This window comes from Larus michahellis, chromosome Z (genome assembly GCF_964199755.1).
Source record: "Larus michahellis chromosome Z, bLarMic1.1, whole genome shotgun sequence".
Lineage (NCBI taxonomy): Eukaryota > Metazoa > Chordata > Aves > Charadriiformes > Laridae > Larus > Larus michahellis.
In genome coordinates this window covers 44772575-44789874 of record NC_133930.1, presented here as the reverse complement: position 1 = coordinate 44789874, position 17300 = coordinate 44772575, and the positions used below count along the sequence as shown (strand labels likewise).

At 41.0% G+C, this 17300-nt stretch overlaps 1 protein-coding gene across 3 annotated transcripts in view; it reads right to left on the bottom strand.

Moving 5' to 3' along the window:
• AOPEP (aminopeptidase O (putative)) overlaps positions 1 to 17300 on the bottom strand; it is a 210490-nt gene that overhangs the window by 107001 nt on the left and 86189 nt on the right. For all 3 annotated transcript variants that reach the window (XM_074569859.1, XM_074569860.1, XM_074569861.1), the window contains exons 8-9: positions 12591 to 12693; positions 12365 to 12472 (exon numbers count right to left, since the gene is read on the bottom strand). In XM_074569859.1, the coding sequence (XP_074425960.1) occupies positions 12365 to 12472; positions 12591 to 12693 (211 nt within the window). The remainder of the gene's footprint in view (positions 1 to 12364; positions 12473 to 12590; positions 12694 to 17300) is intronic.

Genomic DNA, 17300 nt, shown 5'->3' with positions numbered 1-17300 from the left:
CTTCTCCCAGCTGCTTACAGAATGTTTTGTCTGCCTCTTGATCCTGGTTGGTCAGTCCATAACAGACTCCCAGCGTGATATCTGCCTTATTGGCCTTTCCCCTGATTCTTACCCATAATCACTGAACGCTATCATCAAAACACTCCCTTAAAATACACATGGAGGGCCACTTCACTGCCTCTCCTTCCTGGCCTGTCCCTTCTGAAGAGTTTATAGCCATCCAATGCAGTACTACAGTTGTGCACATCATCCCACCAGGTTTCTGTAATGACAACTATATCATAGTTTTCCTGATGCACAATGGCTTACAGCTCTTCCTGCTTTTTGCCCACGCTGCATGAATTGGTGTAGATGCACTTCAGTGCTGCTATTGATCACGTCAACTTTTTGGGGGGAGAAGCCCTAATTTCTACCTGACCATTTCCAGGCGCTTCCATGATTTCTAGCCCATCAGTATCCCTTGTGTCTTTGGTACCGTGTGGCACCCTGTCCCCTACCTCCACTGGGATGGCAAACCAAAGCAGTACCTCTGGTATTAGAAGTGGTTTTATATTATGTATACTGGACTATAAAATTAAACACCTCCTTTGTGATTAAAGCTGTCTTCTTTTTTCCAAATATCTATTAAGAATAAGGCAGTAAGCATCATTCTACACATTTTCTTAAAATCAGGATTAAACTGTTCTATCTTATTCTATTATTCTATCTTATTATTCATTCTAGCTTATTTTAACTGGTTCTATTCTGATGCTCCAAAACAGAGTAGAAAAACAAATTACCACTTACCTCATATTTGCATGTCTTTTAACATTTGCCTATTATCAAGTCTGCATGACACATCCCATTATCAGTCTGACTTTTCAGTTGCTTATAATTTTGCCAAACTTTAACCATCTGGAGTGAAATTTTATCCTCAGGCTATTTTTTCCTTCCTCCCCAGATGAAATGGTTTGGAAGTGTCCAAGAGAAAAGTCAGAGGATAAGGTGGCGGTTTTTAAGCTTTGATGCCATTTCTTTAAGACGTTCTAGTGACCTCACACTTTGAAGCAAAGGCTTGTGGATGACTAGGGTAATCATAAATAAATGCTGAGTCAGATCATAAAACAAATTAGAGTTTGATTTTTGTCTTTGCTGTAAGTAATTCAATGAAACCAGAAAGAAAATAAGACTTAGATCACATGCCACCACAGTGCTGGCTTATTAACAAACTGGCTTATATTAATATGATTAAATAATCTCACTTCCCTACACACTCCTGTTGCTCTTCCCTGGCTGGAAACCCAGAGGCTAGAAAACAACTTTTCCCTATATAAAGAAACTGTTATTCCTCAGTTTGTGGTATTTTATTGACATTTGGCCAAACTGAAAAAGCCTTTGAAAAATGAGTTCACACACGTTCGCTAAGGATTTGCTAGACCCTCATAATTAAATTCCCTGAAGACTCTTGTCTGCTCTCACCATAGTCCAGACTGAAGCCAACAATTTTAATCACAACTGTAACTCTGGGCTGCTGTCGAGCAGATCGAATCTGGATACAGACTGTGAAGGGAGACCAAGGAGAATTTTTCTTTGCTCTGTTAATGCATGTAACGTGTCTGAGTCAAAGGCAAAGAGTGAGGATCCAATGACTGAGAAGTAGGTAGAGAGAAGTAATTTTGAGAACCCTAGCAATGAAGGCTACTTGAAGCAGTATCTAGACAGATATAGGTTTAGAAGACCTTTTATTTCATGACTAAAGATGCTCTATTATTACTCCAATTTTGTCTTGAGAAATAACCAGCATGTTTCTACTCTTGAACTGCTTTGGGGCAGAAGACAGATACCTCTCTCTGATCAGACATGTTGATATTAAATAAAGAACACGGAATATTAAGACAAATTATATCCTCTTTATGAAAAACTCAAATCTAGATATTTCAAATACTCTATATACTTTCAGTTAAGAGCAGTGGAGATTTTGTGACTAAAAGTGATACATCTAAAAGGACATTCAGTTGGCAACAAATAATCTCCAAATGCACTTACATCCAATTCCTTATGGAACTTACACACTCAAAGTTGAACTATCCCTATCAATTATGCAGTTTATAAATGACATAGCTAAATGGTAAACTTTGTCCCTTTTGGGTGGAAAAATAAATAATGAGCACCCTTCCTGGGATCCTGTTTATTTGTAATTCCCTCTGCAGTCACCTTCCAGGCTTTTATTTAACAAAATCAGCAACATGCTGAAATTCTTTTGGTAACAAGCCCAGAATGCCCCTCCAAAGATGCTAACATCCTACCACAAGTAAGCAAGACTTGCTAACTATATGTTCTATTATCAGGCAGCAATCATAAGCCAGACAGCTTAACAGTTTAAGCCCCAGGCAATGGAGCCCCTGACTAGCTCCAGTCAAAAGCAGAAATGGTTGCCCATTTACCCCGTGCCAATGAACTGCATTCAGATCACTAGCAATTCCCTAAAGAAAAATGACCAACTATTGTGGCAAACAAGCCCATATGAGGATGTGACGAGGATTTCTGGTAAATCTCCTTGTGGCTATTTAAGGTGATACCAGTCCCCCAGATGTCCCTTCGCCGGCATTTCTGGGGATAACTGGGGTTATTGTGCCTGTGTAGCACAGCAGCAGAAGCCTGAACCGTCCAAATTCACAGTCTAGTGCTTTCACACACACCGATCTTGGTAAACTGTCCATACTAACAAGACTGAATTTGTCCTATTAGGTACAGTGTGAATAGCTAAGGGAAAAAAGTCTTAAATCACCCCAGCCATATTAGCAAAAGGGTTTCTGTCAGAGCCCCAAGTCTTTCACAGAAAACATCTTTCTACATGTCAAAACACCTCAGAGCAGGTAAGTCCATTCAGGGACCAAGTTGGAGAAAGTATGTTGACTGTCACTTAATTCACTGAACAAAGCGCTGGCATTCCTCCTTACCTTATTGCCAGGAAGGTTCAAAGTAGACCCCAGGCAGGGAAGTGAACACATCTTCTCTTAACACATCTTCTCTTAATGCTTTGACACCAGAGCCTGTATTGTCTCAAACTCACTTGCAATGTTTTACTTTCTTCAGAAGTTACACAAATTCTCACTGTCCCCTAAAAATACCAAATATTCCACTGCCTAAAAATTTGAATTAAACACAGATTTCTTCTGTTTTATATGTATAAACACTTAATAACACACATACATACCTAAGAAAAAGATGAGGAACTATATCTGTTATGTATCAATGGTTCTACATAGAGCCCTCAATCGTTCTTTGGACTTCTTTTTAAGACTATTCAGCAGCAAATCATGTAAGACGCATTTGACTGATTATTTAAAATACATCTCACTAAATCACACAAAAGCTGGATCTGTGTGTGATTCAGCATTAATAAATCCAGATGCTTTGGGAGTGCTCCCTTGTCAGTTTGCTCTGGTCAGAATTAAAGAATTTATCTTTTTTCCTATCAAACGATATCACATAACAAGCCATCATGCAATTTTAAGTTTGAAAGATGCTAAATGGAAGGTAAGCATAAACAGAAACTTAAGGTCAGCAGAGGAGTGAGAGACTACTGTAACAGAAGGGGAAATGCAAAAAGATATTCCACAGCTGAAGACTGAGTCTCAAGATTTAGCAAGTTCAGCAGCTATGGGAAGGGTTTGTGTACACTATCAGAAAGGGCCAAGACATTTTCAGATATATGGGTCACTTCCCTGCTAGAAGACAATTGTATGTGTAAAACTTACTGCTTCTTTTAAGATCTTTATACTTGAGATAAATGATACCAAAAGATAGTTGGGTTTTTTTATACAACTATACTGTCAGCCATTAAAATGTGTGACACGTTAACTGACTTTTTAATCACTCATCTGTATTATACATGATTGTAAAACATCTGTGCTTCTCTTAGCTTCACTACTCTCTGCTTTCTTCTCCAGTTCCACTTCTAGCTCTACTTCATTCTGATCTCTCTGTCCTTTAAAATACACAGTTTATCTTATATAATTATGAAAAAAGTTTTAAGAAATCAGAAAAAAGAAACAAAAAGTCTTCTCACGAAAAAAAACCTTGCCTTATACTACGTTAATGACTTCTACGAACCTAGGCTTACTTATACTTCACACACAATATTTCATACATTCCTTCTTTCAAGATAATTGTACTGAAATAGAGATACAGCCTAAAGCTAGTCAGATTTTTATACATGAACAAAATGGGTTGTCAAAATGTGTAATGTAACTAACAGGCCCATACATTAATCAATTGTCACATACATAAGCATTTTAAACACAGTTAGTCTCAGGTTAAAACGTCCGACCTAGTAAAGAAGTCTTTTTTATTGCCTTACACTTAAAAAGTTGAACAGAAAGAAAAGCATACCACATGGTAAATAAAGGGCCTACAAACAATCAACAGAGAACAAAATACCAAGCAGCTGCTTCATCTGAGAGCAACACCTATTCTACATGAAGGGGAAAAGGTCTTTGGAAAAAAAAAATAATAAAAGGACTGTGATCATGTAGTAATTTAAAGTTGTCTCACAATGCATACGTATAAGGAAAGTGGATGAAGGCTGCATAGTGGAGAGCTAAAAAAGAAGTAGGAATATGTTCATTCATGCAAGTATTGGAACAGGAAACAAACTGTAAAATGGACCCATCTATTTCTGTTATCCAAGCACATGAAACTGTAGAAAGCAAAACCCCTGTCTTAAAGGCTGCTGCGGACGTGACAGCGCCAGAATCCACACCATGCCCCACTGATGTCAACAGTTGTTCTCTCAAGCTTAAAGGTCAGTAGGCATGGAACAGCTGGGGCCAAACTGCAGAGACAAATTTTTAGTTAAACTTTTACCTAACAAAAAGATTCTAGAGGTTGAAACATCAAAATACAAGCACTCTGCATGCTTAGACTTCCAGTTCTGGTTACAAGAGTTCTACAAGCTAATAAATAGTTGAATGGCAATTTCTGTGTGCAGATACCGATTTTATAAAATGATGATAATGGTATGTGCACATGCAAATCGGTGTGCAGGAACATGTTGACATAGGTACCTACACGGTGGGCTGGGATCCATACATCTGCCTTTAAAACTTTAAAGAATAGCATAAATTATGATTTTTTTTGAAGTGCTGTCTCCTCGACTGTCATTTTACTATAGCAAATTACAACTCTATCAGATGGATGAACACCACAGACCTTGGGTTATTATTATAGCAGACAGAGTTACATGAAAATTAAAGTCTGCAAACAATTAAATTCCCAAGGTGTTCTTATTTCAATATCAAACTGAACAACAGCTTTAACTGTGTTAGGAATATCAGCAGTTTGTACTCCTTTCTATTTATTTATAGTCAGTAACGCTCCATTCATTCTGTAAAAAGTACATTCAAAGTAGTTAGTAAGTGAATTCTCTCACAGAAAGAAAAATGGAAGATTTTTTTTAAATCCTTCTCGAAGATTCCAGACTTGCTTTCCTCGTCTGTTGCTAACTCAACTAAAATAAACAAAAACTACTATTAAAAATGTACTGAGCACGCAATCAAAATGAAGGAAAAAGGCAAACTGATTAATGTTTCACATCTGAAGTCATTTCCTTGCACCTGCGGCTCCCATCTAGGGAAAATACTACAAACACCACTGAAAACAAGACTAGTATTGAGAACATGGGCAATTATTTTCACCGGTTTTACTTTCCCTCATCCCCACAATCCCTAAACCTGGGAACTTTTACAATTATTTTGGACAAGGTGAAAGTACAACACCATGATATTTAAACTTACCATTTGCACCTCTATTTATTTTAAATCTTTTATTCATTTAAACACTGACAGCACATTTGTTGAAGGAGGAACTTGAATAATAAACTTTGTACTAACTTGACTTCATTGCCTCTGCATTTGTAATTCCTGCTATGATTGCTTATCCACCTATACGAGACACCGACATAAATACAATCTTTAAGATTTCTTACAAAGAAAGTAAATGCATTTACAAATGGATGTAGCCCTATTCCCTTTGCGTTTTTAACATCGTGTCCAAACAACAAAATGGTGTTAAAATTCTCCTCCCAGCAACTTGAATGGGAGCTGGATTTAGGCTGCTGTGAAAGAACGTAAAAGCACACAAAGCACACAAAATACATTATATAGTACACAGCTCTTTCTCTACCAAATCAAGTGTCTTCAAATGAAGAAAAGTATCTTTTTCCAACGTACATTAAGCACATAGCTATGGACATATGCACATATTCAAATAAAAAGTAGCCCAAGAAACCTGAAATAAAAGCACCACTTACTCTTGCTTGAATAATTAAAAACACTAAACAATTTTTTTTCTAATAACCAAAATGGTTGTTTCTGGGTGCTGAAACAACACATAGTGTTCCACCTTATGAGACTGGAGTTAGATAAGCTACAGATTGACATTTCATAGCAGAGTACTGGACAAAGGGCAAAGTCTCTAGCAGATGGGTAGTTCAATTGCAATGCAATCTAGCTATCATGACTAATACACGATGCACTAAGATATTTTGCAGCATTTAAACAGTCTACTGACACAACTCATCTCACATCAACCAGGAGCAACCACCCAGCTTTTTCTCACCAAAATGTGAGCACCTTTCTTACCACTAGATTACAACACTGGGCTGTTTTTTGTTTGTAGCAGTTTCATGATTTCTGTTATTTTGTAAAAGTTTCCAGCTGTGTAATAGTGAAGCGTCATATTTATGATTTTGAACACCATAATGTAGACAAGGCTTATATAGTCACTGGCATTTTCCACACTATGTCAAACATAACTGTTCAGGGTCTCAGGAACATGGTACAGGAAACAGCTGCAGCAGTGGAAACCTTAACTCCTTTAACACCCGAAACGTTCCTCCACAGGGCAGAGCTGCTGCAGTAGAGCTACTATGCCTGTCTCCTGGGTGACTTCACATATGAAAGAATCCACAGGTCTGTGAGCTATTTGTAAGATACATGGGCATACAGCTCCCACCGTAAGAGAGATTCAAAACAGCACACACACGAGCAAAGAATCACTGTGGCTGCAAGAAACAGGAAAGTGTCGGATCCCATTCCCTCAAAATCAGGGGCTTACTCTGGGTTGCAAGGAGACATTTATCAGCATCCTGAACGCCCTCAAAGATTTCAACCATAACTCCAGAAAAGACAGACTTCAGCAAAAAAACTGGTTTCAGAAATTCACTCACACCCCTTGTCTCTCTTCCCCTGCCCCTCGCTCACATCACACTGCTTTTCTAGTGATGCCAAGTATTTGTCATGTTGTGCCTTTTGTTCCAGGATGAGTTCAGTGACCTGATTCACAGACACCCCCATGAATGGTTGTTTTCACAGCATTACCAAAGCAGCAAGCAAGTGCCATGTCTCAAGCAGGATTCATCACCAATGACAGGATTCCCTAGAACTTTGGTTTCAGAGAGCTATGTCATTCCACCAGCAGGCAGTCCAAGAAAGAGATACCAGTGGAACCATATTCTGCCCTCCCTGAGACAGAAATGGAAACAACCACTAGGAAAAACCCAAGAGCAAGGGGGAGATCCTGTATCCTCCCCCTGAGAGGTTGAAGGCAGTAGCTTAAAGGAGAGGAGTGAATGGAGGCAAGTCCACACTTAGGGCAGCAGGTGAGCCCCCTCCTTGCCCACCCCGCCTTCCCAAGTGCCTCTGTACAACAGGTACAAGCCTCTGGGTGTGGAAGGCCCATCAATGGATGATGATGTAGGTGACAGTCTATCTTCACCACAGGTGCTGCCAAGGTCAGCAAGGCCTATCCCCTGTATAACGACCACCTCCACAAGGAAGAAAAGATGGGTTATAGTTGTAGACGACACCCTTCTGAGGGGAACAAAGTGTCCAATATGCTGGCCAGATCCTCCTCTTAGGGAAGTCTGTAACCTACCTGGGGCTGAGGTTAAGGACATCACTAGAAAACTTCCTAGCCTGGTACAGCCCTCGGATTATCACCCATTGCTGCTCCTCCATGTGGGTGGCAATGAAGCCACAACACATAGTCCAAGGGGGATCAAAAGATACTTCAGGGCTTTGGGACGGTTGGTAAGGGGATCTGGAACACAAGTTATTTTTCCCTCTCACACTTGCGGGCAGCAACAATGGAAGAAACAGGTGTCACTGCTACAATTTGGGGTTTTTAAATAATGGGATGCACAGGCACTGGAAGCAGGGACAGGTATGCTGGGAAGAGTATAGGGATGATGCCTGGTTGTGTAGGAATGGGGTCAGGAAGGCCAAGGTGCAGCTGCAGCTGAAGTTGGCAAGGGATGCAAAGAATAATAAGGGCCTCTATAGGTATGTCCCTGAGAAAAGGAAGGTCAAAGAAAGCATACTCCCCCAATAAGAAAGACTGGCAAACTGGTAACAACAGACAAGGAGAAGGCCGAGGTACTCAAGAACTTGGGAAAGTGCTTGCCAGGCCACTTTGCATCATTTATGAGCAGTCCTGGACAACCGGGGAGGTCCCAGCTGACTGGAGGCTGGCAAATGTGACACCCATCCACAAGAAGGGCCAGAAGGAGGATCCGGGGAACTACAGGCCAGTCAGTCTGACCTCGGTGCCTGGGAAGGTCATGGAACAGATCCTCCTCAGTGCCATTACACAGCACATGCAGGAGAACAGGGTGATCAGGCCCAGTCAGCATGGGTTTGTGAAGGGCAGGTCATGCCTATCAAACCTAATATCCTTCTATGATAAGGTGACCCACTTAGTGGATGAGGGAAAAGCTGTGGATGTTATCTACTTGGATTTTTGCAAAGCTTTTGACACTGTTTCCCACCACATTCTCCTGGAGAAACTGGCTGCCCATGGCCTGGACAGGTGTACTCTTCGCTGGGTAAAAACTGGCTGGATGGCCGTGCCCAGAGAGTGGTGGTAAATGGAGTTAAATCCAGTTGGTGTCCAGTCACAAGTGGTGTCCCCCAGGGCTCGGTGCTGGGGCCGGTTCTCTTTAATATCTTTAACAATGATCTGGATGAAGGGATCGAATGCACCCTCAGTAAGTTCGCAGATGACACTAAGCTGGGCAGGTGTGTTGATCTGCTTGAGGGTAGGTTGGCTCTGCAGAGGGATCTGGACAGGCTGGACCGATGCGCTGAGACCAATGGTATGAGGTTCAACAAGGCCAAGTGCCAGGTCCTGCACTTGGGTCACAACAACCCCATGCAGTGCTACAGGATTGGGGCAGAGTGGCTCAAAAGCAGCCCGGCAGAAAAGGACCTGGGGGTGTTGGTTGACAGCCGGCTGGATATGAGCCAGCAGTGTGCCCAGGTGGCCAAGAAGGCCAACAGCATCCTAGCCTGCATCAGGAATAGTGTGGTGAGCCGGACTAGGGAAGTGATCATCCCCCTGTACTCGGCACTGGTGAGGCCCCACCGCGAGTACTGCGTTCAGTTTTGGGCCCCTCGCTACAAGAGGGACATTGAGGTGTTGGAGCGTGTCCAGAGAAGGGCTACAAAGCTGGTGAGGGGTCTGGAGGACAAACCTTATGAAGAACGACTGAGGGAGCTGGGGTTGTTTAGCTTGGAGAAGAGGAGGCTGAGGGGAGACCTTATGACCCTCTACAACTACCTGAAAGGAGGTTGTAGAAAGATGGGGGCTGACCTCTTCTCCCTGGTGACAAGTGATAGGACAAGAGGAAACGGGTTCAAGTTATGTCAGGGGAGGTTTAGATTGGATATTAGGAAACATTGTTTCACTGAAAGGGTTATTAAACATTGGAATAGGCTGCCCAGGGAGGTAGTGGATTCACCATCCCTGGAGGTGTTTAAAAAAAGGGTAGATGGGGCACTTAGGGACATGGTTTAGAAGTGGCTTTTGTCAGGGTAGGTTAAAGGTTGGACTCGATGATCTTAAAGGTCGCTTCCAACCTCAGCAATTCTATGGTTCTATGATTCTATGAACTTTTTTGCCTCGGTCTTCAGTGGCAAACTCTCTTCCCATGCCTCTCGAGTGGATGGACAGTTAGTCAGGGACCGGGGGAGCAAAGTCCCTCCAACTGTAAAAGAAGATCAGGTTTGCGATCACCTGAGGAATGTGAACATACAGAAGACAATGGGACCTGAAAAGATGCGTCCCAGAGACTGAGGGAATTGGAATTGGCTAATCTAGTTACCAAGCCACCCTCCATGATATTTGAGAAGTCATAGCAGACAGGTGAAGCCCCTGGTGACTGGAAAAAGGGAAATAATTGCACCCATTTTTAAAAAACATAGAAAGGAGGACCCTGGGAACTACACAGCCTCACCTCTTTTCCTGGGAAGATGATGGAACAAATCCTCCTAGAAGCTATGTTAAAGCACATGTAAGATTCAAGTCAACCAGCATGGCTTCACCAAGGGCAAGTCCTGCCTGACCAACCACGTGGACTTCTATGATGAAGTGATAGGATGGAGTGACTACATCAGTGGACATGGGAACAGCTACTGATGTCTGGATTTCTGCAAGGCCTTTGACATGGTCCCCCACAACATCTTTCTCTCTAAATTGGAGAGATATGGAACAGGGTGGACTGTTCAGTGGATGAGGACTGGTTGAATGGTTGCATCCAGAGGGTAGTGGTCAATGGCTCAACACCCAGATGGACATTGGTGACAAGGGTGTCTGTCAGGGGTCTGTACTAGGACCAGTACTGTTCAATATCTTCATCAATGACATACTGGGATCGTGTGCACCCTCAGCGACTTTGCCAATGACACCAAGCTGAGGGGTGTGGTTGACACACCTGAGGGATGGGATGCCATCCAGAGGGACCTGGACAAGCTCAAGAAGTGGGCGTGTGTGAACCTCATGAGATTCAATAAAGCCAAGTGCAGGGTCCTGCACCTGTATCAGGGCAACCCCCACTATCAATATAGGCTGGGGGATGACGGGATTGAGAGCAGCCCTGCCAAGAAGGACTTGGGGATACTGGTAGACGAAAAGCTGGAAATGAGCCAGCAACTGGTTACATATAAATTAAAAGACTATATATAAGGAAGAAATTTCTTACAATGAGGGTGATGAAACACTGGCACAGGTTGCCCAGAGAGGTGGCAGATACCCCATCCCTGGAAATATTCAAGGTCAGGTTAGACGGGGCTCTGAGCAACCTGATCTAGTTGAAGATGTCCCTGCCTGTTGCAGGGGAGGGTGGACTAGATGACCTTTTAAGGTAACTTCCAACCCTAACTATTCTATTATTTTATGATTCCCTTCTCAAAAGAAAACACTGGAGGACAAGACAGTACCCCTTTTAATGCTACAGTCAGTGGTTACAGAACTTTTCCATAAAGATATATGCGGAGGTGAATTTCTATTTATAACCCCAGTTTGGTTCTTTACATAACAGATGGTACAATATACTGTGGAATGACATGCTCAGTCTTTCCTTTTGGAGCTGTTCCGCTTTGCATGGAACAATTATACACCATTTATGCCAGGAAGAGAACAAGCTAAGTCTGTAGTTCAAGTGATTAATATATGCAGTTGGACTTACGGAGGGCAGATTCCAATTCCTAATTCGACATTATTTTTTACAACCAAGCCTTCACCAATTCAGGAAGAAATCGTGTTCTATAAGAAAAAGTGCTCTTCAGAGTGGGCTGCCACTGCATGGTATCACTCTCAGAGAAAGTCTACTGAAAGAAAGAAGCAGCACATCTTAAACATCCCTGGTAGATTAATACTTCAGTAACAAAATGCTTTAGAAAGCATGGGAGTATGGACCATGATGACGAAACCTATACAGAGGCTGTGACGAGACTGTAATACTGTGTCACAGAGTGATGTAGATATTACTCTGATGATGAGAAAGTGACCATCCTCATAAGAAAGACTGTGAAATTATAAGCGTTGAATGATGCAGCATGCAGAGAAGAAGGAAATAAAGTTAGAAATACAATGTGTACGCACTGTTACAATTTATAGAAGTTTTCAGTTAGATTCCTACTCTGTGTTTCCTCTCTGTCAATAAAGAGAGAGGTATCAGGGAAAGACTGACTGATCACAACCAAAACCCATGACCTAAGACTCCAGGGGACAATTCCACTACAGTAAATGACTCTATCTTTGAGAACATCAGCACCTATGAACACTTACCTTTCAAAGCATCCAGTTTAAGAAAAAATAAATCACCCATTGTTTACATTATCAGATACTACCAGGGTGTTTGATTTATGTATCACCCTGAAAAAAATGTTCTGCCCTCTAGCAAGTAGAAATTTCAACAATATTGCCAAGTTACAATTGCCTCTCTCTTTTCATCACAACCAGAATTGGAGATTTAGACGGTCAAACTGTACGTTTAGGTCATTTGTTTTTTTCAGAAAGTGCGGAACAACCTCAAGTACAGTACCTGAGAAAGAACAAGCTGCCCATGGAACTTATGAACAAATTTTCGTAAAGATGTAAGGTACGAAGCCTCTCCTATGATCCTTGCCAGAGACCGCAAAAGGAAATAACCCTGCAACAAATTAAGCCAGAAACAAATAGGATGCTATGAATTTGCTGATGTCTAGAAGAAAGAAGTTTTTATCATATTAGTAAAGCAATTTCAATAAAAGTCATCTGACAACACTCACCTTCAAATAGTGAACTTGCATGAAGGTTTTTTCTGCTTTAAGACCATATTTGACAACGGATGATCCAGACTCAGTCAGTTCTCCTGTGCTTTCCTTTTTGGGCCTAAAATGGTAAAACACGATTGTCTTGGAAAGCAAAATAACTCATACATTACACATTCTCATAGTTGAAAGCATCATGAAAGGCACAGTAACTTCAGTCACCTGTGACTTGTTCAGTCTTTTTCTTTATCCTAAGTAAATAACTTGGCTTAGCCAGACACACAAATTAATTTCATACTTTTAATGCAATTTTGTACATAGCTGACCAGACAGCTGGGGTACAAATGAAACCCATCACTAAGCTGGTGTACTCTTTTCACTTTGCATGCCATTCTACAGTGCAGACACATTATGAACAAAGGGAAACAAACCCCAAAAGTCATTTTAAGGGGAGGGGAGGGGAGGGGAGAAAAGGGTAAAGGAAAGATAGGGAAAGAGCAGGGAAAGGGAAGGGAAAGGGAAAGAAAAAGAAAGAGAAGACGGGACAAAGGGAAAGAAGGGGAAGGGGAAACGGGAAAGCAAAGGCAAAGGCAAAGGCAAAGGCAAAGGCAAAGGCAAAGGCAAAGGCAAAGGCAAAGGCAAAGGCAAAGGCAAAGGCAAGTATATTGCAGTCATTATGTTCAACTAGAGACTTCTTATACCTGAACATTGGCTTAACAGCTTACATGACTATATTTGCAAGAATAACCTCTTTCATCTGCATGCAGTACACTGCAGAAGAAATAATGTTCTATTTTTCATTTTGCTCTTCAGGGTTCGTAGAAAAGTAGTTGAAGGTTTAAAAGAGAACACTTTTCACACACACAGAGGTTTGGGGTTTGCAGATGATAATGTCAAGAATAAACCTACTTCACTGCCTGATTTTAAAATGTAATACAGCATCTGGTATGCCACAAATCTACAGTAGTAAAGTGTGGAGGACTTCTAGGCACTTATGAGCACAGAGTGAAACTAAAGAGAAGCTATGCAAACATTTTTTCTTCATTTGTAAGCAGGACTTTCCCAGGCATAGTACTGAAGAGCCCTCTAGCTTTTTTCCTTCCACCCAGAAAACATCCCAGATAACAGTGGTCTGAAAACAGACCCCTGTCTAGGAGCCTAACCCTGTGACTGAAAACACCCTCTCCAATTCTAAGTGTGGATTTTGAAATGGGCGGTCTTGGAAACCAAACATCTTTCTCCTCACTTCTATAGAATAGGGGCAACACAGGCCACAGCAGTGCAGGATTCTTCAAATCACATCACTCATACACTTCTCACGAGCTAATCCTTGTAATCAAATTTTGTTCATATCTATGCCTGCTTTGAGGAAAACATTTTTCCTTTTTTTTTATATCTGTGTAATCATTAGAAGTTTGTTCAGAGTGCTAAGCTGTTTTTTTCACCCTTTAGGCACTATGTTCAGGACTTGTGCACATGAACTCCACTTCACACAGTAAAATCTTTTGAAATAAAATAGAAAAACAAAATGCAGATTCAATTTTACAATGCTCCTAACACAGTCCTTTACCATGCTATAGTTCATATTTTCTTTCAAGGAACATCTTCCTTCAGCATTGAAAGGAGGAGATCAATAACTGATTTCTCATCCTATGGTAACTCCAGTTCTTCAAGACAATGTAATCATTGCAGACCCACCATAGGAGAGCAGAGGTCCACCTATTTCCATTCTGGATCAGTCTCCCAGAAGGAGGCCCGATGGCGTTCTGTAAGCAACTTTTCATTGTTCTCTGAGTATATAAAAAGCCAAAACTGCTTCATTTCTCTCTTAATAAATAGCCCAGTTTATACACTCTGAAAAATGGAGTTTGAGCACAGGCTACAGGGTCCACACTACACTGAAATACGTCCCATACTTCTTTGCTTCCTCCTCCAGCTTTGTGCCCGTGTAGGTCCTAGGAGGGGACTAGAAAGCAGTATCCCATCTGGATGATGGTATTGAAGACTTTCCTTCTGCCCCTAATAATGTCAGCAAAAGTGTGTCAATATTCAGAAAGTTGCCCTGTTCTCTGCTGTTCTCAGCACGCTCTTTTAAAGCAATGCTTAATATATTTACAACACATTGAAGGTAGAGACTGAAAGTTTATTACACTGACCTACAAAACCTGGCATCTAACCTAGTGGATGAAGCTAGGCGTAATGCTAAAGGCTAGCTCATTCAAGGTACTCAAGCTGCTACCTGGCACATTTTAGATACTGGCAAATTCTGAAGGAAGCAAAAGATGATGCTTTTTATTTGCCGGGCAGAGAAGTACATTGAACAAAGCAAAAGTACAATTCATCAGGAAGTCATCGGTAATTAAATTCTCTGATGGTGTTGTAGTTTAACCCCAGCCAGCAACTGGAACCATGCAGCTGCTTGATCATCCCACATTTTTCCCCCTCCAAGAAAAGGTGGGGAGGGGAAGAGGAAAACAACAAAAAAGAAGGAGGGGAAAGGGAGAAAAAGCTTGTGTGTTGAGATAAAGACAGTTTAATAGAAACAATAACATAAAAGGAAAAATAACAGTAATAATAACAATAATAATGACATGGATCACTCTCACTGCACGGTGAATTGGTACCGTCACGAGCAGTGACTGCGGATTCCCGCCCCCCTTCATATACTGAGCGTGATGTCTATGGCATGGAATATTTCACTGACCATTCCATCGTTCTGTCTATTCTTCCATGGGAAGCTAAAAAAAGTCTTTGGATACTGTACATATCACTTAGCAACAACTAAAACCAATAGGCATTATTGACATTCCTTTCACAGCAATCACTAGAAAGAAAATTAACTCTTTCCCAGATGAAACCAGGATAGGTTTCATCTGCACTAGGTAATCATGAAAACCTAAGCAGAGCATGAGACACCATATGAAAGGCACATTTCCTATCAGCGTGATAGAATAAAACTCTTTAAACACCTTCAGAGCAGTCAGAAAGCGTTGCTTCAGGAGGGAAAAGGACTTGACTCAAGTGGAACTCGGAGACAAATTTAGAGTTAGATATCAACACTGGTTTGTCTTAAAGAAGAATCGCAAGCTAGAGCTCGCTCATAAGGGCCAGGACATGAAATAATCTCAACACCAGATTTATTCCACAGAATTAAATAGACTTCTCTAGTCTTCTTTGCTTTCATAACATGAGAGGCTGGATGAGAGTGCTGGTGTTAACGCTTTCCAGCAGAATGAGTGCCAGGACATATTCCACAGGTGCTTTTATGCTTGCAGGTTTGCTGCAAACTCTGAGAAAATACACAGGATTCTGTCTGAAGTCTTACCCTGTATGACCACTACAGTGCCACAAATTCCTTCTTCAGTACTAAGATTTGCTGGTGCTGCCTTTCAGAGCTGCTGCTTGCTAAAAATACAGTTACCTACTTCTTTCATACCTGACTTCTTTTTTCACAGGTAGCTTATGAGCTGCTACTATAACATAATATCAAATATCCATAATAAGAAGAAACATCATGCTGATGATCAGTTTGCTGGGTGGCTTTCAGCTCATCTGAACAGGCGTTCATTTGCTGGATCAAAAAGTTAATAGGATCAGCTGACAAGTTTTGGGCAGGGTTTTCCTGCTGTCAGGAGAAAACACAGAAAATCACAGGATTGTACAGCACGGAACAAAAAATTAATTGAAAAATAAGTTTATGCTTAGGAGGAGTGGGTTGTCTGATTTTTTTCTTCCTGACATAATTGTCAAGATGCAACAGTTATCATTTTTTAATATCCTTGTATAGTAACACATGCCTGAACCAGCACAATCTTCAGTACAGACTGAAAATCCAGTGTAATGCCATGACTGAATTTTTCTCTCATATACCAACTCTCCGGAAAGCACATGGACATACTTTCAGAAAGAAGAAGAAAAGAAAAAAACCAGTAAACACGCAAAGAGAGAACCTATTCAAGTCCATGTCACAAAACCAGTAGAGAACATTTGTATCTGACTGAAACCAGTGGAAAATCCTTAAATTAGAGGCACATTTTCAAACAAGAAACGATTTGTCATTTTGTATTAGCATTGAGAATACCACTATGCAAAAGCTGAGCAGCATGCTTATTACAGAGACTTATGTCTAATAACTGTGGAAGTCAATAGAAAGCTTCAGTTTCCATTTCAAGATAAACCAATCCTTCCTGAGTTTTGAACTACAATGGATATTTTGGCCCTTAGAAAAATGATTTTAAAAATCTACACCACATACACATTTTATTAAAAGTAACAACTACATAATTAATGCAAAAGATGACAAATTTGATTCCATAATGTTGAAAATGGAGAACATCCATCCAGATAAGCCTCATATCACAAGAACTAAAGTTCCTAAAAATAATTTATTTTAAAACAAACAAACAAATCTCCAGTGTCTGTCAATGAGTAGTTGTGTTGGTAGCAGCTGTATAACAGCTAGTGACAAGGCTTGCTTCTGTATTTACGCCTATCATCAAACTACACACTTGCCAATGTGTAACTTCACTGGTTCTGCTTACACGAAGGATACACAATTCATCAATAAACATGAAGTAAAACAGATCAATGAAACACTACGGTTGTGCAGTTGCTGACACATTTGACATGAGGCCATAGAGAGGAGCTTCTATGTTGGTGAACAGCATGTAGTGCCCAAATATAAAAGGCTTTTAGGTCCTACTGGGAAAGCACAAAAAGAAGGGAAGA